The following is a 21,759-nucleotide window of genomic DNA, read 5'->3' as shown; positions in this document are numbered from 1 at the left end:
TATTATTATTATTATTATTATTATTATTATTATTATTATTATTATTATATCTTTCCCCCCTCCCTTTACTTTATGCCCCCCTTCACCAAGACCAACCAACTCATATTGTTTCACAAATCCAAAATTTCATTGCCTCTGTTGCTGGCTTGCACCCCTTTCCCTCATTAAAAATCTACTCAATAAATTTTCCCCATATTTTCCAAAAATCTGTTTGTTTCGATATTCCCTTTTTAATTTTAATATTACAAGTCAGCTTATCATTAATACAGTAGAGTCTCACTTATCCAACATGAACGGGCCAGCAGAACGTTGGATAAGAGAATATGTTGGATAATAAGGAGGGATTAAGGAAAAGCTTATTAAACATCAAATTAGGTTATGATTTTACAAATTAAACACCAAAACAACAAATTTGACAGAAAAAGTAGTTCAATATGCAGTAATGCTAAGTAGTAATTACTATACAGTAGAGTCTCACTTATCCAACACTCGCTTATCCAACGTTCTGGATTATCCAACGCATTTTTGTAGTCAATGTTTTCGATACATCGTGATATTTTGGTGCTAAATTCGTAAATATAGTAATTACTACATAGCATTACTGTGTATTGAACTACTTTTCTGTCAAATTTGTTGTATAACATGATGTTTTGGTGCTTAATTTGTAAAATCATAACCTATTTTGATGTTTCATAGGCTTTTCCTTAATCCCTCCTTATTATCCAACATATTTGCTTATCCAACATTCTGCCGCCCGTTTATGTTGGATAAGTGAGACTCTACTGTATTAGCAATTTTGCTGCAGTTATCAAATTAGAAACCAGTTCTTTCTCCTCTTGCAAGAGAAAGCTTTCTATCCTTATTCAGCGACAACCATCGTCCAAGGTGTATCTTTTCTAGCTTCTCTCTTGACTAGGATTGTAGAAAACAAGTGAATTCTCGGCCTTTTGGCTAAGATCAAATGTAGTATCTATGAAGCCTGGCATTTTTGGAATATGCTCCTTCTGACTGTATTGTCCCTTTCTGTTGCCTTATAGATGCTACTCCATTTAAGACGAGAAAATTAAGCTCCCCCTGAATTGAAAGGGAGTTCTCATCTCATGTCATTTTTTGAATGCTCCATTGGAGGTTTGAGAAAGAGAGAGATGATACACTTGTACTATCTGTCATCCATCAACATTTGACGCACATCACAGCTTCACCAACATCTACCGTGACCATCAAAGGGAAGCCATTTGTTCCGCCTTTCATATTTCCCCCCAATAAATAATATGGCATCATTTTGATTTGACGTCCCCATCAGAGAATGTGCATGACATCTACTCCATTCAAGAACTTAATCTTGGTGGCCTCCTTGGCCGTTGACTCCAAGTCCAAGAAAGCTCAACCTGTGCTTGACTTGACTTAGTTGGGTCTAGGTCAAGAATGGAAACAAAGCTACATTGACTTGACTTAGTTGGGTCTAGGTCAAGAATGGAAACAAAGCTACATTGACTTGACTTAGTTGGGTCTAGGTCAAGAATGGAAGCAAAGCTACATTGACTTGACTTAGTTGGGTCTAGGTCAAGAATGGAAACAAAGCTACATTGACTTGACTTAGTTGGGTCTAGGTCAAGAATGGAAACAAAGCTACATTGACTTGACTTAGTTGGGTCTAGGTCAAGAATGGAAACAAAGCTACATTGACTTGACTTAGTTGGGTCTAGGTCAAGAATGGAAACAAAGCTACATTTTCTAGTTGAGCTGACCGCATTCTGACATCTTTGGTGTTGAGACTATCGTTGGGGTTGGATGGTGGATCAACGCAATAATGCTATTGGGGAACTATGGGTCCTTTTGCACTATGGGTCCGGTCCCGAGTCCGCAACACCCACAAACTCAGGATTGCTGAAACTCACTTTGGGTCCTCCCACGTCCCCAGGTTATTGACGCAGGAGCATCCAAGTTTACATTGTAATTTGGGCAAATGGGGAGACCCACGTGCCATATCTGAGTTCAAAATCCACATTTGCACTAATATTTGTTCTTGTTTGTGGTAAGGCTCAAAGATATCTTTCTGGAAGATGACCCAATGTTGGGACGGGGATAGTAGACCTCCCCTTTTAAAATGAAGTTTACATGGTTTATTTTCTAGTTTGCTGCTTCTTCTTTATGACTTTTATGTTAATGTTTCTGTGTATACCAATCATGTGTACAAAACCAAGAGTGAGGAAATGCAGTTGACATTTCTATTTGCTGCCACTGGTTCCCAGTTCTTCCAAATTGTACTATAAATCTTATGCCTTCCATCAATTGTCGGGTTTGGTTCCATGGTTAATGGTTATTGCCCTTGTATCCCATTCCCTTCCAAATAATACAACCAATGCAAAACTTTTTTGGACTCCAACTACCAGAATGTCTAAGCCACTTATGTCAGGGTATTAGTAAAGATTTTCCCTTGACATTAAGTCCAGTCAAATCCGACTCTGGGGGTTGGTGCTCATCTCCATTTCTAAGCCGAAGAGCCGGCGTTGTCCATAGACACCTCCAAGGTCATGTGACCATAGGCATGGCTGCAGCATGCCGGAGCAGTACCTATTGATCTACTCATATTTCCATGTTTCCAAACTGCTACGTTGGCAGAAGCTGGGGCTGACAGTGGGAGCTCACTCTGCTCCCCAGATTCGAACCTGCGACCTTTCGGTCCGCAAGTTCAGCAGCTCAGTGCTTTAACATGCTGCGCCACCGGGGGCCCCAGGATATTATGTGGGTTGTATTATAGGGGTAAAAAAAATAACTCACCCAAGTTTGGCGTAGTCCTGTTGTCGCTTACTAGAAAAGATACAGGAATTCCTTTGGAGAATTTTTAATGCACTTTTAAAACCAAGATTGGAAAAGTTTCACTAAACTAGTGGTAAGAAACCTATTTATTTACTTATTTACAGTATTTATATTCCGCCCTTCTTTCTCACCCCGAAGGGGACTCAGGGCGGATCACATTGTACACATATAAGGCAAACATTCAATGCCATATAAACATAGAACAGAGACAGAGACAGACGCAGAGGCAACTTAAACCTTCTCCAGCTTCCAGCTTCCTGAGGGTATGCTTGATTCCGGCCACAGGGGGAGCAGCTGCTTCATCATCCACTGCGACGGCAACTTCCTCATTCCAATGGCGGCTGGATGATTTTTATTGTGTCGTAAATTAGCCTCCCCACATATGAATGGTACCTAAATTTCCTACTTGGTAGATGCAACTATCTTTTGAGTTGCTTAGGTCAGCAACGAGCAGGGGCTATAGTTTATTTTTTTTAATTGTCAGGTGCTCACCCCGACACGGGCTGGCCTCGAACTCATGACCTCTTGGTCAGAGTGATTTATTGCAGCTGGCTGCTAACCAGCCTGCGCCACAGCCTGGCCCCCAATAGGAGAACATTCCTTGAATATCCAGCCACTTCTATCAGAGGATTGTGGGGATTACGGTTCATAAGAATAACTGCCCCACGATTTGCATAGTGCTATTGTCAAGGTAAAGGCGCTCCATACAGTCATACCGGCCACATGACCTTGGAGGTGTCTACGGACAACGCCGGCTCTTCGGCTTAGAAATGGAGATGAGCACCAACCCTCAGAATTGGACACATCTGGATTTAATGTCGGGAAAACCTTTACTATTGTCATTTGACAGACGGGATAGTAGAATCCCTCTGGAGAATTTCCGATGTGCCATTTAAAACTGATATTCATTTCTATTATCTATATTTATATCGAAACACATCAAAAGTGACAGGCAGGGGTCACATTTATTACTATGGAAAGGCCAAACGTGTTGTGAGGAGGTCACATTTGTAAGCCATAAAAACTGAAATGATTCAGCTCAACCATCATCGCACATGTGGCACATCCCAGTCTTTTGATTTTTCATGCTTTTAGAAACAGAAAACGGCCAGTTCTAGAAATCTGAATGTAGAAACGTAGGCTGTAATCGATACCTTTGGGCACCGGACACATCTAGGATTGCACTGCTAGACTGTGAAAACTTTGCACAAATTGCCGTTGTCATCTTCAAGTAGAAAAGTTTACCACTTCAGCTATTAAAAAAAGGGTATGTGGTACTTTAAGCTGCACCAGAAAGTTTTTTTTCCTGCTGCCGCCGAAAAAGTTAAATTGTTCTGTACATGTACTTGTAAAAAAAAGTGTTAAATATATATTTAAGAAGAAAATATTGTTAAATAAAGAAAGGTATATGAGATCCTTTTATATTGTGTGATGAGTTTCGTGCTGTTAGAATTGAATCAATGCACCTTTTAATCCATCTGCACCAGTGATTTTCCAAAGTATTTAAATGTCCAATTCTGTGTTTTACCTTCCTAACAGTATTGCGAGCAGGGTTGTTGTGTGTTTTCTGGGCTATATGGCCATGTTCCAGAAGCATTCTCTCCTGACGTTTCGCCCACATCTATGGCAGGCATCCTCAGAGGTTATGAGGTATTTACAACTTTGTGGTTCCAGCCTTGAAAGCCTTTGACAACAGTCTTGTGAGCCTCAGAAAATGTGAACTGAGTGCATTAAAAGTAGAATTTGTTCGGCAAATAATTACGGTATGAACTGAATGTACTTTAGAGTTTATTTTTTGTTACAAATTGACCTACAGAGATGGAAGAATCATCTTTTTCTTTAATGTGTTGTTGAAGACTTTCATCACTGGAATCACTGGATTGCTGTGAGTTTTCCAGGCTGTATAGCCATTTGACAGAAGCATTCTCTCCTGACGTTTCACCCACATCTATGACAGGCATCCTCAGAAGTTATGAGATCTGTTGGAAACTAGGCAAGTGGGGTTTATATATATCTGTAGAATAATGTTCAGTGTGGGAGAAAGAACACTTGTCTGTTTGAGGTAAGTGTGCATGTTGCAATTGGCTACCTTGATTAGCATTGAATGGCCTTGCACTTTCAAAGCCTGGGTGCTTCTTGCCAGATTTTGGCTTGAAGCCATTGAAATCCACAAGCATGTGGACAATTTCAACAGAAAGGAGAAAACCATGAAAATGAACAACATCTGGTTAATGGCTAACAGTATTAAACTCTAACACTCAGAAAACGGGAATTCCAGACAGGGAACAACCAGGGCCAGCTAACACCTCCCAACAAAGGATTCCCCCAGGCAGGGAGCAGCCAGGCTTTAAAGCTGCAAGGCCATTCAATGCTAATCAAGGCTGCCAGTTGCAACATTCACACTTGCCTCCAATAGACAAGAGTTCTTTCTCCCAACCTGGGCATTCCACACTCGCCTATTTTCCAACAGACCTCACAACCTCTGAGGATGCCTATCACAGTTGTGGGCAAAACGTCAGGAGAGAATGCTTCTGGAACATGGCCAGACAGCCCGGAAAACTCACAGCAACCCAACATCTTTTGTTTTGCCCGATTATGAGGAAAGGGGAAAAGACAGTCCATTAAAAACAGAAGAAATCAAAATTATTTTATCTCTGCAAGTTCTCCATAGGCATAGCACACTTCCGGAAAGATAAAACAAATCCAAGACCAGGAATTGCAATGATCTGATACTATACAGTAGAGTCTCACTTATCCAAGCTAAACGGGCCGGCAGAAGCTTGGATAAGCGAATATCTTGGATAATAAGGAGGGATTAAGGAAAAGCCTATTAAACATCAAATTAGTTTATGATTTTACAAATTAAGCACCAAAACATCATGTTATACAACAAATTTGACAGAAAAAGTAGTTCAATACGCAGTAATGTTATGTTGTAATTACTGTATTTACGAATTTAGCACCAAAATATCATGATACAGTAGAGTCTCACTTATCCAACTCTCGCTTATCCAACATTCTGGATTATCCAACGCATTTTTGTAGTCAATGTTTTCAATATATCGTGATATTTTGGTGCTAAATTCATAAATACAGTAATTACTACATACATTACTGCGTATTGAACTACTTTTTCTGCCAAATTTGTTGTATAACATGATGTTTTGGTGCTTCATTTGTGAAATCATAACCTAATTTGATGTTTAATAGGCTTTTCCTTAATGCATCCTTATTATCCAACATATTCGCTTATCCAACATTCTGCCAGCCCGTTTATGTTGGATAAGTGAGACTCTACTGTATATTGAAAACATTGACTACAAAAATGGCTTGGATAATCTAGAAGCTTGGATAAGCGAGGCTTGGATAAGTGAGACTCTACTGTACATGCAATAAAATATAAAAAGTAATTAATTGTCAGGTGTAGCTCACAACCTCTATAGCTCACAACCTCTGAGGATGCCTGCCATAGATGTGGGCGAAACGTCAGGAGAAAATACTTCTGGAACATGGCCATACAGCCCAGAAAACATACAACAACCCAATGGAAGTTCAGCTTGGCTGACTCTACTGTATATTGAAAACATTAACTACAAAAATGGCTTGGATAATCTAGAAGCTTGGATAAGCGAGGCTTGGATAAGTGAGACTCTACTGTACATTTACATTAAAGTTGTCATCTTAAGCAAAGATGCGCTAATTTTGTCTTAAACATTTATTCTTCATTTTTTTTTAACAATAAGCCATTTAGAAAAAAAAACCTTTGGAAAAAGAAAGTGGAAAAATCGTTTCCTCGCCCCAACTTTCCCCATTTTCAAAGAGCCTAGCCATGCACGATCCTTGTGCTATTTCGTATCCATTTGACGTATCTCGCAACCCTGGTGTAGATGCCATATTTGTCCTTCTTGGCACATTGTTCCCCCCAGCTGGTGATCCCAGTGAGGAACCACGTGTCCTCAATGTCCGTGGTATGCGGTCCACCACTGTCTCCTTGACAGGTGTCCTTGGCTTCACCGGGTTGACCTGCGCAGAACATACTGGGCAAGATGGGGTACCGAGAGCTCCTCAAACAGGTCGGCCGATCGATGTACTGGACGGTCAGGACTTGGAGGATGCTGGCTTCTCGCCCTTGGTAGTGCAACTTGCCCCATCCGCTCACGGTGCCCAGTCCGTGCCTCAGGAGGTTATTGGTGAACTCTTTGTCCCCGAGGCAAATCGGGGTGACGTAGTGGTTAAACTCCAATGGAGATGCCAACTCGAGGAGGGCAATGTCGTTGTGGTATTTGTTGCTCTCGTTGTACATCGGGTGAGCGATTGCCCTTGCCACTTCGCGGGATTGTTCCGTGTGGTCCTTGGTATTCACATTGTGTTCCCCTGGTGAAACAAAACCATGCATGTCAAACTGCATTTGGGGCTGCTTTTGAAGATAGTCTGGAAGCTTCAACTGGTTCAGAAATTGCTAACTGGGCCGCCGTTCAGGGAGCGGACAACTCTTCTGTTATGACAGCTATAAACTAGCTCTATAAGTGGAAAAGTAGGGGCAACAAAAACAATATAGTATCAACAATAACCTAATTATTATTATTATTATTATTATTATTATTATTATTATTATTATTATTATTGACAATTTGGACAGCAAAACAAAAAAACTCATGACCATTCATCATTCACTGCACCCTCGCAGTGATGTTGACCGGCTATATCTGCCTAGAAGATCAGGGGGCAGAGGACTCTTACAAGTAAAACTAGCAGTCAAAGAAAAAGAACATGCCTTAGCAGAATATGTAAAGCAAAGTGAAGAACCTGCTTTGATTGAAGTCAAAAATCAGAAACTCCTCAAAGCACAGCAGACAAAAAACCAGTACAAGAAAACCGCACTACAAACTAGAGCTGACAGCTGGCACAACAGAACATTGCATGGAAAGTTCCTTGACAAAATTGAAGGAAAAGCTGACAAGGAGAAGACCTGGCTCTGGTTCACAAATGGGACCCTGAAGAAGGAGACAGAAGGCCTGATCCTTGCAGCCCAGGAGCAAGACATCAGGACAAAGGCAGTTAAGGCCAAGATCGAAAAATCAGCTGATGACCCAAAATGCAGACTGTGCAAGGAAGCTGACGAAACCATTGATCATATCCTCAGCTGCTGTAAGAAAATTGCACAGACAGACTACAAACAGAGGCACAACTATGTGGCCCAAATGATTCATTGGAACTTATGCCTCAAGTCCCACCTCCCAGCAGCAAAGAACTGGTGGGATCACAAACCTGCAAAAGTATTGGAAAATGAGCACGCAAAGATACTGTGGGTCTTCCGAATCCAGACTGACAAAGTTCTGGAACACAACACACCAGACATCACAGTTGTGGAGAAGAAAAAGGTTTGGATCATTGATGTCGCCATCCCAGGTGACAGTCGCATTGACGAAAAACAACAGGAAAAACTCAGCCGCTATCAGGACCTCAAGATTGAACTGCAAAGACTCTGGCAGAAACCAGTGCAGGTGGTCCCGGTGGTGATGGGCGCACAGGGTGCCGTGCCAAAAGATCTCAGCCGGTATTTGGAAACAATAGGCATTGACAAAATTACGATCTGCCAACTGCAAAAGGCCACCCGACTGGGATCTGCACGCATCATCCGAAAATACATCACACAGTCCTAGACGCTTGGGAAGTGTTTGACTTGTGATTTTGTGAAATAAAATCAATGATCCAAATGTTTTTCTTTTCCACAACTGTGATGTCTGGTGTGTTGTGTTCCAGAACTTTGTCAGTCTGGATTCGGAAGTCCCACAGTATCTTTGCGTGCTCATTTTCTATTACTTATTATTATTATTATTATTATTATTATTATTATTATTATTATTATTATTATTATTATTATATTATGACACAGCAAACAAGATAGATATGCTGGGTTTCGTTTCACAAAATCACAAGTCGAACACTTCCCAAGTGTCTAGGACTGTGTGATGTATTTTCAGACGATGTGCGCAGATCCAAGTAGGGTGGCCTTTTGCAGTTGGCAGATCGTATTATTATTATTATTATTATTATTATTATATACACAACAAGATGAGTACAATAGCACACATTCAATGGCAAAAGATACTCCCCCTCCCCCAGAATATCTTTTAAGAATCTAGATCCAGCTTCGATCCTACCATCCCTGCTATCTTGCTTTATGAACCAGAATTGCAAGCAAAATGGGGCAAGACCAAACCCACTTTCAACATTCCAAGTTATCCCATAGCTCACCGGCCACAACAGTGCGGGGCTCATACTCCAGGCAGTGCGCAGCTGTGACAATCCACTTTTCATTGATGATGGAGCCTCCACAGATCCCTCTCTTCTCACTGTCGAGCAAATAAACCTGAGAGCAAAGAAGAGAAGAAGAGATCCCTTTCCAAACTGAGCATGGGATCACATCTCCATTAGGAAGAAGATGTGACATCACTATAGTAAAGGTAAAGATTTTCCCCTGACATTAAGTCCAGTCGTGTCCGACTCTTGGGGTTGGTGCTCATCTCCATTTCTAAGCCGAAGAGCCGGCATTGTGCATAGACACCTCCACGGTCATGTGGCCAGTATGACTGCATGGAGTGCCATTACCTTCCCGCCGGTGCGGTACCTATCGATCTACTCACATTTGCATGTTTTCGAACTGCTAGGTTGGAAGAAGCTGGAGCTAATAGTGGGAGCTCACCCCGCTGACCAGATTCGAACCTGGCGACCTTTCGGTCAGCAAGTTCAGCAGCTCAGCGGTTTAACCTGCTGTGCCACTGAGGACTCCACCATAGATGTTTATTTTCCAAGATGTTCTCGTTAGACCCATTGTAAAGGGACTAAGAACGACTAAGGTTCTTTCAGGCAGGGGGTAATCTTCTTATCCCACTGTTGCCGCCAATTTGTAAGGAGCTAATTACGATTGCCACCAATTTGTAAAGATGCAACCACCAAAGACTCAGGGAGAAGACCTATTACTTTTTTTTCTTTCTTCTTCTTATTCACTTTAGATGGTAGCGTAACTTGGTTTACAATATATGCAACAGAGGCTTTGATGTTGGAAAAACAAGAACACGTTATTCTGGCACAGAGCTTAGTGGTTACAATGTTGTTTCTTACTTAGAGGTATTTTTATTAACAGTTTCATTACTAGAATGAGATGAGTCAAACTCTCTAAAGTGTCACTTCTTTCTCTGCTACTTTTAAACCGCAGTCACCCCTGTGATATACGATCACAGATTCTCTGTTCCTTACCAGGACACAGACTACATTAAATAAGTCACCAAACTTATTTTAAACCGACTCAAAAAGAACAATTGAGTTTCCCTATCCCCTCAACCTAGGATCAATCTTCCTTGTGCCTCATCAGAGCACAGACTGACTCTCTTTTTTAAACTCTGCACTTCTTCAACTAAACGGCAGTTGGCTCCGCCTACTTCTCCATGGCAACCAGCCTCTGAGTGCTGAGATGCAATAACTGTAATACTTACCCTTTTAAAACACAAACACACATTTAAACATAACATCTGTAAACCAAAAATTCGTACTTCATTACACCCATGTTGCTCCATGTCCTCATTTTAAACTCCTTCAAAAATGGACCCCAGAAGAAGCATTGGGGGCAATGTTGTTATTTTTAGTAATTCCCCAACTTTTTGAAGTTCAAGGGGATTTTTTTTTCAGAATCAGAATCTACTTGCCATTTCTTAAGCATTGGCCCACCTCAGCATATATGGTGACAATGTTACCTGCCAGGGAACTTCGCCTTTCTTGCTGTCTGTGCCTCCGACGACCCGGTTGCGGAAAGCTTCCTTCCACTGAATCTGGGTCGTATTGTCCGATCCTTCTCCTTCAAGGTCATCGCTGGTGGCATTTGTGGAGATCCAGTTATCAAATGTGATGGAAGAGCGGGTGAGTTTTTTCTTGGCTTCGGGAGATGTAATCTTTCCGCATGGAAAAGGCACTGGGGCCAGTGGTAGAGAAGGAGAAATGTAACAAAACAAGAAAACAGCAAGTCATGAAGTCTCTGATTGATAAAACATATGGAAGGCAGATGAAAATCAGCTGTGGGGTTTTAGCTCTTGGAGAGGTAACAGACCCCTTCAAGTGTTGAATGAAAGCTAAACCCCATCCCATAAAATGCATGCAATGGGCATAAACATACAACATTTCATTGCATTGAAAATGGATTTACACAAAAGGTTTAAAAAAGAATCTTTATAAGAAAACCAGAGTATTATCTATTAGGATTTACAGATTTAGACTTACAATTGACTGAACAAGAAGATAAACTTTTCACTTATATTACGACTATGGCTAGACTTGTTTTCGCTAGAGAATGGAAACAGGAATCAGTCCCACCAATTGAGGAGTGGGTGGAGAAGATAAGAGAAATAAAGGATATGGATGAACTGACTTTTTTGTTGAAGAAAAATACAGGCAAGGTAATGAAAAGAACGAATTGAGACGATCTTCAGGACTATCTGGATAATTTGAGAAAATGAAGATTACGAGACACAATTTTACTATTTTTTTAGTAAGAAAAAATATTTTTGAATAATAAGAAAATATTATCCAAGAAGATGGAATGGAAGTCATACATATACACACACACACACACACATATTTGTTGTATGTGGGTATATTTTTGTAGATTGTAGACCTTATCTTTCTCTCTCTTTCCTACTTTTCTATACCTTGGTTGTTCTTACTCTTTCGATGTAACATAAAAAATTTAATAAAATTCTCTAAAAAAAAAAAAGAAACTGGATTTACTTCACATAAATAAGTCTGGAGATAACATTGCAGTTGAACTTTAATATTTGTGGCTTTGGCTTTTGTGAATTTGATTATTCAAGGATAAGATTATGATTGTTTTTTTTAAGGAATCTTTAGATCCATGAGTGTAACCCTTTGGTCACAGAATCATAGAATTGGAAGAGACCATGTGGGCCATCTATTCCAACCCCCTGCCACGCAGGAAAAGCACAATCAAAGGACCCCTGACAGATGGCCACCTAGCCTCTGTTTAAAAGCCTCCAAAGAAGGAGCCTCTGTCTGGAGGTTAAATTAGCTCTGAACCACCCTGATTTATTGGTGAGTCAGGCCTCTCACCAATTCATCTTCAGTCAGACTGCTTAAGCAACTGGCCAAGCAGCACCGACAAACGACACCACAGTCGTAATTCAGCTGATCCCAGCGGTTCTAAGGCTTTATTATATACAACTATATACAATTACAAAGCCCATCGCTCTTAGGACCCATGCTTCCCAAGCAAAGGCAAAGTATGTTCTTTCTCTTTGCCGTCTGCGAAGCCGGCAACTCCCACATTCCATTGCTGAATGACGAATGTCCTGTCAGCACTTCTGAGACAGGAAGGCTTGACCTATAGGCTCGGCAGGCTATCAATCAAGCTGGCTTGCGATTAACCCGTGTGCTGCTGGAAAGCATGCCGGAATACACAGTTGCAAAACCCCAACAGCAAAACGCTTGATTCAACATTTCACACTTACACCAAATAACACCAACAGCCTCCACCACACTCCGAGGCAGAGAGTTCCACTGCTGAACAGCTCAGTCAAGAAGTTGTTCCTAATGTTCAGGTGGAAGCTCCTTCCCTGTAATTTGGACCCACTGCTTAATTGAGAACTTGTCTCCAGGACAGCAGAAACTAAGCCTCTCCGTCTTCCTTATGATGACCTTTCACATATTTATCCATGGATTTTAAATTGTCGAGCCCAGAATTGGACACAGTATTCCAGGTAAGGTCTGACCAAAGCCAAATAGAGAGGCACCACGACTTCCCTCGATCTGGACACTAGACTCCTTTGGATGCAGCCCAAAATGTCATTTGCCTTTTTAGCTGCTGCACCACGCAGTTGGCTTATGTTCACCTTGTTGTCCACTAGTTGAACGTGAGCCATGCTGGACAGCCTCAAGGTGCAACAATATACAAATGCAACAAGATACAATGAAGAAGACTGGGATCTAATCCATCAGAATGCAGATATTTAACTCTGCCAAATATTTCTCATTCCAGCAGTTGAGGTGCCTCTCCATACCTGTTGGTTCACAGCCTCTCTGGTCGGCCTTGAGTTTGTACCCAGGAGCACAGGAACACACGGCAATCCCAGCGTCATTGTTCTTGCAAAACTGCTTGCACCCTCCGTTCTTTGTTGAGCAGGTAGCATCTGATTGTAGGTTAGAAAGGAATGGGAAGAAAAGAAGATGCGAATCAAATGTAAATTACCCTCTTCAACAGTATTTCACATGATGTTGTTCATGGCAAAGTGGAATAATACCACTGTAGAACCACCTCTAGTCATCCAACGAGGATAGGAAGCCAATATAATGAGAACTCCAAAGAGAGAGAGAAAATCAAATATAATATACTAGCTGTGCCCAGCCACGCGTTGCTGTGGCTAAGTCTGGTGGTATAGGAAGTAAAGTATGAATCCCTTCTTATTATCCAACATATTCAGTTATCCAACGTTCTGCTGTCCTGTTTATGTTGGATAAGTGAGACTCTACTGTATATTTAGCATCTTATATTTTCTGCTTAGAACTGGATTATATGAGGCCTCTTCTACACAGCTGTATAAAATGCACACTGAAGTGGATTATATGGCAGTGTGGACTCAAGATAATCCAGTTGAAATCTGATAATCTGTATTTTATAGGCAGTGTGGAAGAGGCCTAAGTGAGGCCTAACTCTGCTTGTCTCCTGGGCTGAGTAGGTTGCTAGGAGACCAAGTGGGCGGAGCTTAGCCTTCTAACTGGCAGCAATTGGATAAAAAACAATTATTCCTCTCCCTCTAATTAGGACTTTATTTTTCTTTTCTTTTTCTTGTATCAACCTAGAGGCATGGATGAGGGGTTGTGATGTCAATTTTAGAGGTTGGGGGCCTTTAGTTTTGTTGTTTTGTTGGTTTCCGGGATTCCATCACTCTTTTATATATATATATAGTAGACATGTCCAAAAAAACGTTTTGAATCGTATATCGGAATTATTTCAGATTGTTCTCGCTTTTTGATTCGCATTCCGAGACATTGTCTCACAGCACAACCGGCAATGTAATTTGAACCATTGTTGGCCCATTCTCTAATTGTCTCTTAATGTTTCGTTAATTCCCCCCCCCCCCCCCCCCAATTTTTAAAAATATATTTTTAAAAATATTTTCTTAATTTTTTGTTTGTTTCTGCAACCTACCTAGAATGGGAGCTTAGCACAGCCTAACATGGTTGCCACTCCCCGGCCAATCAGAAGCTTCCACGATGGATGTAAAGGTGGGGGCTAGGGTTGATGACAATAACTCAAGAAATGAGGGTGGGAGAGCCCTGTAAAAGTCCCCCCCCCCCAGGTTCCTTTTTTTTTTTTTGCGATTGCGCATGCACGTCTGCCATTTTAGAAACATTTAGAATCATCACGAATTTTCGGAAATATCAGAAATTTTTGGGCAAAAAAATCGGAAATACTTTCTATATTGAAGCGCCAGCGCCCCCTACTTTAGAAACGAGAATTGAAACATTTTTTTCATCCATCGGACATGCCTAATATATAGATAAGTAGGCAGTTTGTAATTAACATACCTAATTCACAGTTCCTTCCTTCATAACCTGCTGGACACCAGCAAATGTAGTTACTAACATCATCTTCACACCGGCCTCCATTTTTGCAAGGGTTTGATAAGCACTGATCTCCATCTTGAATATGAAAATGAAGATTAGAATTGGAGTTTGGATGGAGACATTACAATTAATGTACTTTAGAGAAGACGAATGAAATTAAGAAACAAAGAAAACACTATAAAATCAGAAAAAGGCATTAAAATCATGATATAGAAACGCCAAGGCCACAAAAACACTAAATGAATGCACACAGAGAGAACAGCCTTGAACTATATAGACACAAAAAATGAACAAATAAGGCCAAAATGTAGTCAATGTGCCTGATACAACTTGCTACGAAATGCTAAACCAAGAGACACAAACAGTATTGTGTTTTGAACGGACATAAGCAAAAGTAAATTAAGGAAATAGATGGGCTATTTAGATATTAATTATCCCATTTCAGACATTATTTCTGCTGCTGTTTCAAACACATTCTTCCTATAAACAGTTGAAAAACACACAACTTCAATTACAGCAGCAGCCCCAAAATAGGAAAGATTAAGAACCACAAAGGAAATAATTTGCTTCTTACGTTTTATGCAGTAGTGTGGTTTTATAGTACTTTCCTTATGGCTTTGCGGCAGGATAGTAAATCTGTTCTGAGTTTCATGTCTGAACTTTAAAGGAGCTTGCAATGTCATCACTTTATTATATATAAAATACTAGCTGTGCCTGGCCACGTGTTGCTGTGGCCAAGTATGGTGGTATAGGAAATAAAGTATTGAGGAATTGGTGGTAGTTAAGGTAAAGGGTAAAGGTTTTTCCCTGACATTAAGTCCATTATAAATAGGTTATATAGCTGTGTGGAAGGGCCTTGAGTCTACACTGCCATATAATCCAGTTCAAATCTGATAACCTGTATTTTATAGGCAGTGTGGAAGAGGCCTAAGTGAGGCCTAACTCTGCCTGTCCCCTGGGCTCAGTGGGTTGCTAGGAGACCGAGTGGGCGGAGCTTAGCCTTCTAACTGGCAGTAATTGGATAAAAACAATTATTTCTCTCCCTCTAATTAGGACTTTATTTTTCTTTTCTTTTTGTTGTATGGACGTAGAGGCATGGATGAGGGGTTGTGCTGCCAAGTTTAGTGTTTCTGGGATGTGTAGGTTTGTTGTTTTGTTCACTGCCGTGATGCCATCACTCTTTTGTATATATAGATATATGGCTTGACTTGCAGTTCAATATATCTAGATGGCACCCAATTTCAAAACTGTGATCTAACGAGGCAAATATCTTCCATGCAATGGCTTCTACTCTGATACTTTCTCATGTCAAAGACTGTAATAGAACTGGAGATTTAAAAGAGACCACTTACCAAGATACACCTTCCAAAATGCCATCTAGAAAGAAGAAGAATAAATAATGATAAATCTTTATTTGAATCCCGCTTTTCTCCCTAAACGGGACCCAAAGCGGCCCACAACATTATGTAAAAACAATACAAGACAACATACATATAAATTTACAATAAAAATAAGTAAAGATATTTTAAAACATTTATCTAACACAATTATTACAGGCAACTCAACGGACACATGATAAACTTAGCATGGCTCAATGAAAGTTGGCCTCCCTGACATTACAGCTAAGTATTTGTGAAAACAAGAAGATCTTTAGCTGCTTTTTAAAAGACTAGTTGTGCCCGGCCATGAGTTGCTGTGGTGTAGCCTTATGTGGGTTTTTTTTGTGGCATTCAAGGTGGCCTAGAAAGTATTACCCTGGGGATGAAGCGGCCAGGCTTTGAAGCTGCAAGCCTATTCAATGGTATTAAAGTTGGCCAACAATGGAGTCCCCTAGGTATGAAGCAGTCAGGCTTTGAAGCTGCAAGGCTATTCAATGGTATTCAAGTTGGCCAACAGTGGAGTCCCCTAAGTATGAAGCAGCCAGGCTTTGAAGCTACAAGGCTATTCAATAGTATTAAAGTTGGCCAACAATGGAGTCGCCTAGGTATGAAGCAGCCAGGCTTTGAAACTGCAAGGCTATTCAATAGTATTAAAGTTGGCAAACAATGGCTTAGGAATGAATGAGCCAGGCTTTGAAGCTGCAAGGCTATTCAATGGTATTAAAGTTGGCCAACAATGGAGTCCCCTAGGTATGAAGCAGTCAGGCTTTGAAGCTGTAAGGCTATTCAATGGTATTCAAGTTGGCCAACAGTGGAGTCCCCTAAGTATGAATCAGCCAGGCTTTGAAGCTGCAAGGCTATTCAATGGTATTCAAGTTGGCCAACCATGGAGTCCCCTAGGTATGAAGCAGCCAGGCTTTGAAGCTACAAGGCTATTCAATAGTATTAAAGTTGGCCAACAATGGAGTCGCCTAGGTATGAAGCAGCCAGGCTTTGAAACTGCAAGGCTATTCAATAGTATTAAAGTTGGCAAACAATGGCCTAGGTATGAATCAGCCAGGCTTTGAAGCTGCAAGGCTATTCAATGGTATTAAAGTTGGCCAACAATGGAGTCCCCTAGGTATGAAGCAGTCAGGCTTTGAAGCTGTAAGGCTATTCAATGGTATTCAAGTTGGCCAACAGTGGAGTCCCCTAAGTATGAATCAGCCAGGCTTTGAAGCTGCAAGGCTATTCAATGGTATTCAAGTTGGCCAACAATGGAGTCCCCTAGGTATGAAGCAGCCAGGCTTTGAAGCTACAAGGCTATTCAATAGTATTAAAGTTGGCCAACAATGGAGTTGCCTAGGTATGAAGCAGCCAGGCTTTGAAGCTGCAAGGCTATTCAATGGTATTCAAGTTGGCCAACAGTGGAGACCCCTAGATATGAATCAGCCAGGCTTTGAATCTGCAAGGGTATTCAATGGTATTCAAGTTGGATAACGATGGGATTTTTCTGGCCTTGTCTCTGTTTTCTTTCTTTTTTTTAGATGTCCTCCTTGGAAAGTGATGAGTATTATGGCCAAATTTGGTGTGATTTGGCCCAGTGGTTTTGTTGTTAACTCGGTCCTAATTATGCACATTACATTCTTATATATATAGATGTCAGCGAGGGGGCTGTTTTAACCTCCTTGGGGAGGGAGTTCTAAAGAGTTTGAGCAACCACCGAGAAGGCTCTCTCTCTCATCACCACCAACCACATTTGTGATGGTGGCGGCAACAAGAGGAGGGCCTCACTAGAAGATCTTAACATTTGGGCAGGTTGGTATGAGTATTAGCAGCGCAGCAGTAGTTGGATGGAATCAGTGGAGCGCAGAATGAAGAGACACTCAGAGACATTGGTAAAACTATTTACAAAGTTTGACTGAATCAACACAAACAGACGACAGATGAACACAGGACTCAAACTCCCAAGGCAGACAGAACTCATCCCCTAGGCAGACAGATCTCGACTCAACGGACTCAATCAATATGCACACACATTTGTGTCTGGATACTCCCTAGTTCCAGCCACACATCAAGGTCATCACAGCTTCTTGGCAATTAACTCTTTCCACACTTATCTCCTCTTCTCTGGGAATGTCCTTGAGATACTGAAAGAGTCCTATCATGTCAACCTTCAAGCTGAACATGCCCAACACCTTCAACCTTTTCTCATCTGCTCTGGTTCATGATATGGTTCAGTAGAGAAGTGACTCCACCTTTGAAGCCACCATTGTTGTGTCTGTTTGGGTCAGCCATGACATCCTAGTAACCCTCCTCCTCCAAGTCTTCCTTGTTCTAGGTTTCGTATTCCAGGAATTGTCTCACCGTTTTTTCCTCGTTCTCGAAGACTTCTCTCGCTTCCTCGTAGTTGCATGTTTCCTCCATGCATTCGCGTTCCAAGTTCCCTTGGACAAATTCTTCTAGCCTCCCGGTGTTGTACCTTTTATATCGCTGCAAAACATTACTCGCCTCGTCTGGATTGATAAAAACTTCAAGACGGAATGGAATGATTCAGAATAAGAGAAGACCATTTTGATTTGGTAATTATTTCGCTATGATTTGTTAGGGTGCACCATATACTGTAGGATTAATGTCATTTGACATGACTTTAACTGCTGTGGCTCAATGCTATGGAATCATCATAGTCACACTGTTTAAAGGCAAAAAACCTTGTGAAATGACAACTCCCATGATTAGATAGGATTGAGCCACCATAGTTAAAGTGGTGTCAAAGTGAACTAATTCAACAGTGAAGATCTACCCTTAGAATTCTCTGCTAGAGAGGTCCCTGAAGTATGAATTCTGGGATTTATTACAATAGAACCAACACAAACTGATAACATGGTGCAGTGTGTTAAAAGAATTGATTTCTCTCATTCCCACCGCCCTTAGTGGAAATAGTATTTTAATCTTATGTTTTATTAAGTGTGTTTTTATTTCATAGATTAATGTTCTCAGATTTATAACTGGTGCATGTTTTGTCTATTGATGTATTGTATACTGTTATTGTTTTTTATTGATATTTCTGTGAGCCACCCCAAGTCCTCTTAGGGGGAGATGGAGGCGGGATATAAATAAACTCATTATTATTATTATTATTATTATTATTATTATTATTATTATTATTATTATTATTATTATTATTTTATTATGACACAGCAAACAAGATCGATATGCTGGATTTCATATCACAAAATCACAAGTCGAACACTTCCCAAGTGTCTAGGACTGTGTGATGTATTATTATTATTATTATTATTATTATTATTATTATTTTATTATGACACAGCAAACAAGATCGATATGCTGGATTTCATATCACAAAATCACAAGTCGAACACTTCCCAAGTGTCTAGGACTGTGTGATGTATTATTATTATTATTATTATTATTATTATTATTATTATTATTATTTTATTATGACACAGCAAACAAGATAGATATGCTGGATTTCATATCACAAAATCACAAGTCGAACACTTCCCAAGTATCTAGGACTGTGTGAGGTATTTTCGGATGATGCTTGCAGATCCCAGCAGGGTGGCCTTTTGCAGTTGGCAGATCGTAATTTTGTCAATTCCTATTGTTTCCAAATGCCGGCTGAGATGATGATGATGATTATTATCATCATCATCATCATCATCATCATCATCATCATCATCATCATCATCATCATCATCACAGGGCAAGTCTCCCTTATCCAAAATTCTTGGAATCAGAAATTCTTTGGATTTTGGGATTTGGGGAATTCCAAGATTCCATAAGACATAATGGGAGCCCCCCGTGGCGCAGCATATTGAAGTGCTGAGCTGTTGAACTTGCGGACCGAAAAGTCACAGGTTCGAATTCCGGGGAGCGGAGTGAGCACCCACTGCTAGCACGAGCTTCTGCCAACCTAGCAGTTTGAAAACATGCAAATGTGAGTAGATCAATAGGTACCGCTATGGCGGGAAGGTAACGGTGCTCCATGCAGACATGCCAGTGGCCACTTCACCTTGGGGGTGTCTACGGACAAAGCCAGCTCTTAGGCTTAGAAATGGAAATGAGCACCAACCCCAGAGTTGGACACAACTGGACTTAATGTCAAGGGAAACATTTACCATATGTGTGTGTGTGTGTGTGTGTGTGTGTGTGTGTGTGTATATATATATATATATATATATATATGATGTATTCTAATAATATTATTAACAACTCTATACGTACAGTAGAGTCTCACTTATCCAAGCTAAATGGGCTGGAAGAAGCTTGGATAAGCGACTATTTTGGATAATAAGGAGGGATTAAGGAAAAGCCTATTAAACATCAAATCAGGTTATGATTTTACAAATTAAGCATCAAAAAAAACATCATGTTTTACAACAAATTTGACAGAAAAATACAGTAATTACAACATAACATTACTGCCTATTGAACTACTTTTTCTGTCAAATTTGTTGTATAACATGATGTTTTGGTGCTTAATTTGTAAAATCATAACCTTATTTGATGTTTAATAGGCTTTTCCTTAATCCCTCCTTATTATCCAAAATATTCGCTTATCCAAGCTTCTGCCGGCCCGTTTAGCTTGGATAAGTGAGACTCTATTTGTCCAGCAACCAGGATTTCTTTTAGATCTATAGAACAGGGACTCCGGAGATGACAAAACCCACACGAGAAGAAATATAGTGGGCTTATGAGTTCTAAAACTTTTAATGGTTTTTTAACTGGGATTTAGAAACAAATATTGATTATATTTAATTGTGTTTTAATGTTCGTATATTTGTGTATTTTTAAATTGTTATGCTGCTGCTTTTATGTTAAGCCGCTTTGAGGCCCCTTCAGGGAGTATAAATAAATATAATAATAATAATAATAATAATAATAATAATAATAATAATAATGAAGGGAGATAAAGTGGGGTATACATAAATACAACAACAATAATAACAATAATAATAAGAACCAACCTGCACATTTGGAGAAGAGAAACGAGTCTATCAGGAGACAAATGAGAAGGACACGGTTTGCCATTTTCTTAAAAGATCCCAGTGGCTTTGCTAATGAATAGTGAACTGAAATCCTCTGGATCAATTCGTTCCAAAGTGCATGTACATATTTGCTTTGTTTTGGGCTCAAATGAGGTAAGCTTTACATGAAAAGCCTATTTGGACGGTTCTGAAATGGTTCCTCCCACGTTAAAGGAACAACAACAACAACAACAACAACAACAACAACTTCTTCTTCTTCTTCTTCTTCTTCTTCTTCTCCTCCTTTTTCTTCTCCTTTTTCTTCTCCTTCTCCTTCTCCTTTTTCTCCTTCTGCTTCTCCTTTTTCTTCTTCTCCTTTTTCTTCTCCTTTTTCTTCTCCTTCTCCTTCTCCTTTTTCTCCTTCTGCTTCTCCTTTTTCTTCTCCTTCTTCTTCTCCTTCTTCTTCTCCTTCTTCTTCTTCTCCTTCTTCTTCTCCTTCTCCTTCTTCTTCTTCTTCTTCTTCTTCTTCTTCTTCTTCTTCTTGATGACTATGAGTGGCACATGAGCCAACTCTTCTATCTATGTCCATTATTCTTTTATGGTTAACCCGGTGGTTAATAGAGAAACATTTGATAATGGATTAGATATGTATGCATGCACTTCCCAACTCCAACGCTCTTGCAAGCTTAACATGAAGCTGCTGGGAGAGATCGTCTTCAATTTTTGGAATTCGGTGCCACCTTTATGCAGATGACACTCACTTCTATCAATCTTTTCCACCTACTGCTATGGAAGCTGTCCAGGTCCTGAACCAGTGCTTGGCAACTGTGGCGATCTGAATGAGGGCTAACAAACTGAATTTTAATCCGATTCAAAGTGCTGGCTTTAGCCTATAAAGCCCTAAACCAGTGGTTCCCAAATTTATTTGGCCTACAGCCCCCTTTCCAGAAAAAATA

At 40.4% G+C, this 21,759-nt stretch overlaps 2 protein-coding genes across 5 annotated transcripts in view; one reads left to right on the top strand and one right to left on the bottom strand.

Moving 5' to 3' along the window:
• Nucleotides 1-4,242, top strand: part of mcf2 (MCF.2 cell line derived transforming sequence) — an 86,956-nt gene extending 82,714 nt beyond the window's left edge. For all 4 annotated transcript variants that reach the window (XM_062963666.1, XM_062963668.1, XM_062963670.1 and 1 more), the window contains one exon: nt 1,038-4,242. In XM_062963666.1, coding sequence (XP_062819736.1) covers nt 1,038-1,078 — 41 coding nt within the window. In that variant the 3' untranslated portion in view covers nt 1,079-4,242. The remainder of the gene's footprint in view (nt 1-1,037) is intronic.
• A 1,211-nt stretch (nt 4,243-5,453) lies between these two features.
• Nucleotides 5,454-20,973, bottom strand: LOC100563567 (coagulation factor IX). Its single transcript, XM_062963671.1, has 8 exons — nt 20,804-20,973; nt 18,180-18,343; nt 15,807-15,831; nt 14,416-14,529; nt 12,888-13,016; nt 10,575-10,789; nt 9,079-9,193; nt 5,454-7,194 (listed from the first exon to the last, which is right to left on the bottom strand). The coding sequence occupies exons 1-8, from the start codon at nt 20,865-20,867 to the stop codon at nt 6,644-6,646; spliced, it is 1,377 nt and encodes a 458-aa protein (XP_062819741.1). The 5' UTR covers nt 20,868-20,973; the 3' UTR covers nt 5,454-6,643.
• Between the last annotated feature and the right edge of the window lie 786 nt (nt 20,974-21,759).

This window comes from Anolis carolinensis, unplaced genomic scaffold, assembly GCF_035594765.1.
Source record: "Anolis carolinensis isolate JA03-04 unplaced genomic scaffold, rAnoCar3.1.pri scaffold_12, whole genome shotgun sequence".
NCBI classification, from domain to species: domain Eukaryota; kingdom Metazoa; phylum Chordata; class Lepidosauria; order Squamata; family Dactyloidae; genus Anolis; species Anolis carolinensis.
Note: the sequence above shows the minus strand (reverse complement) of the source record. Positions and strands in the feature narration are given on the sequence as shown.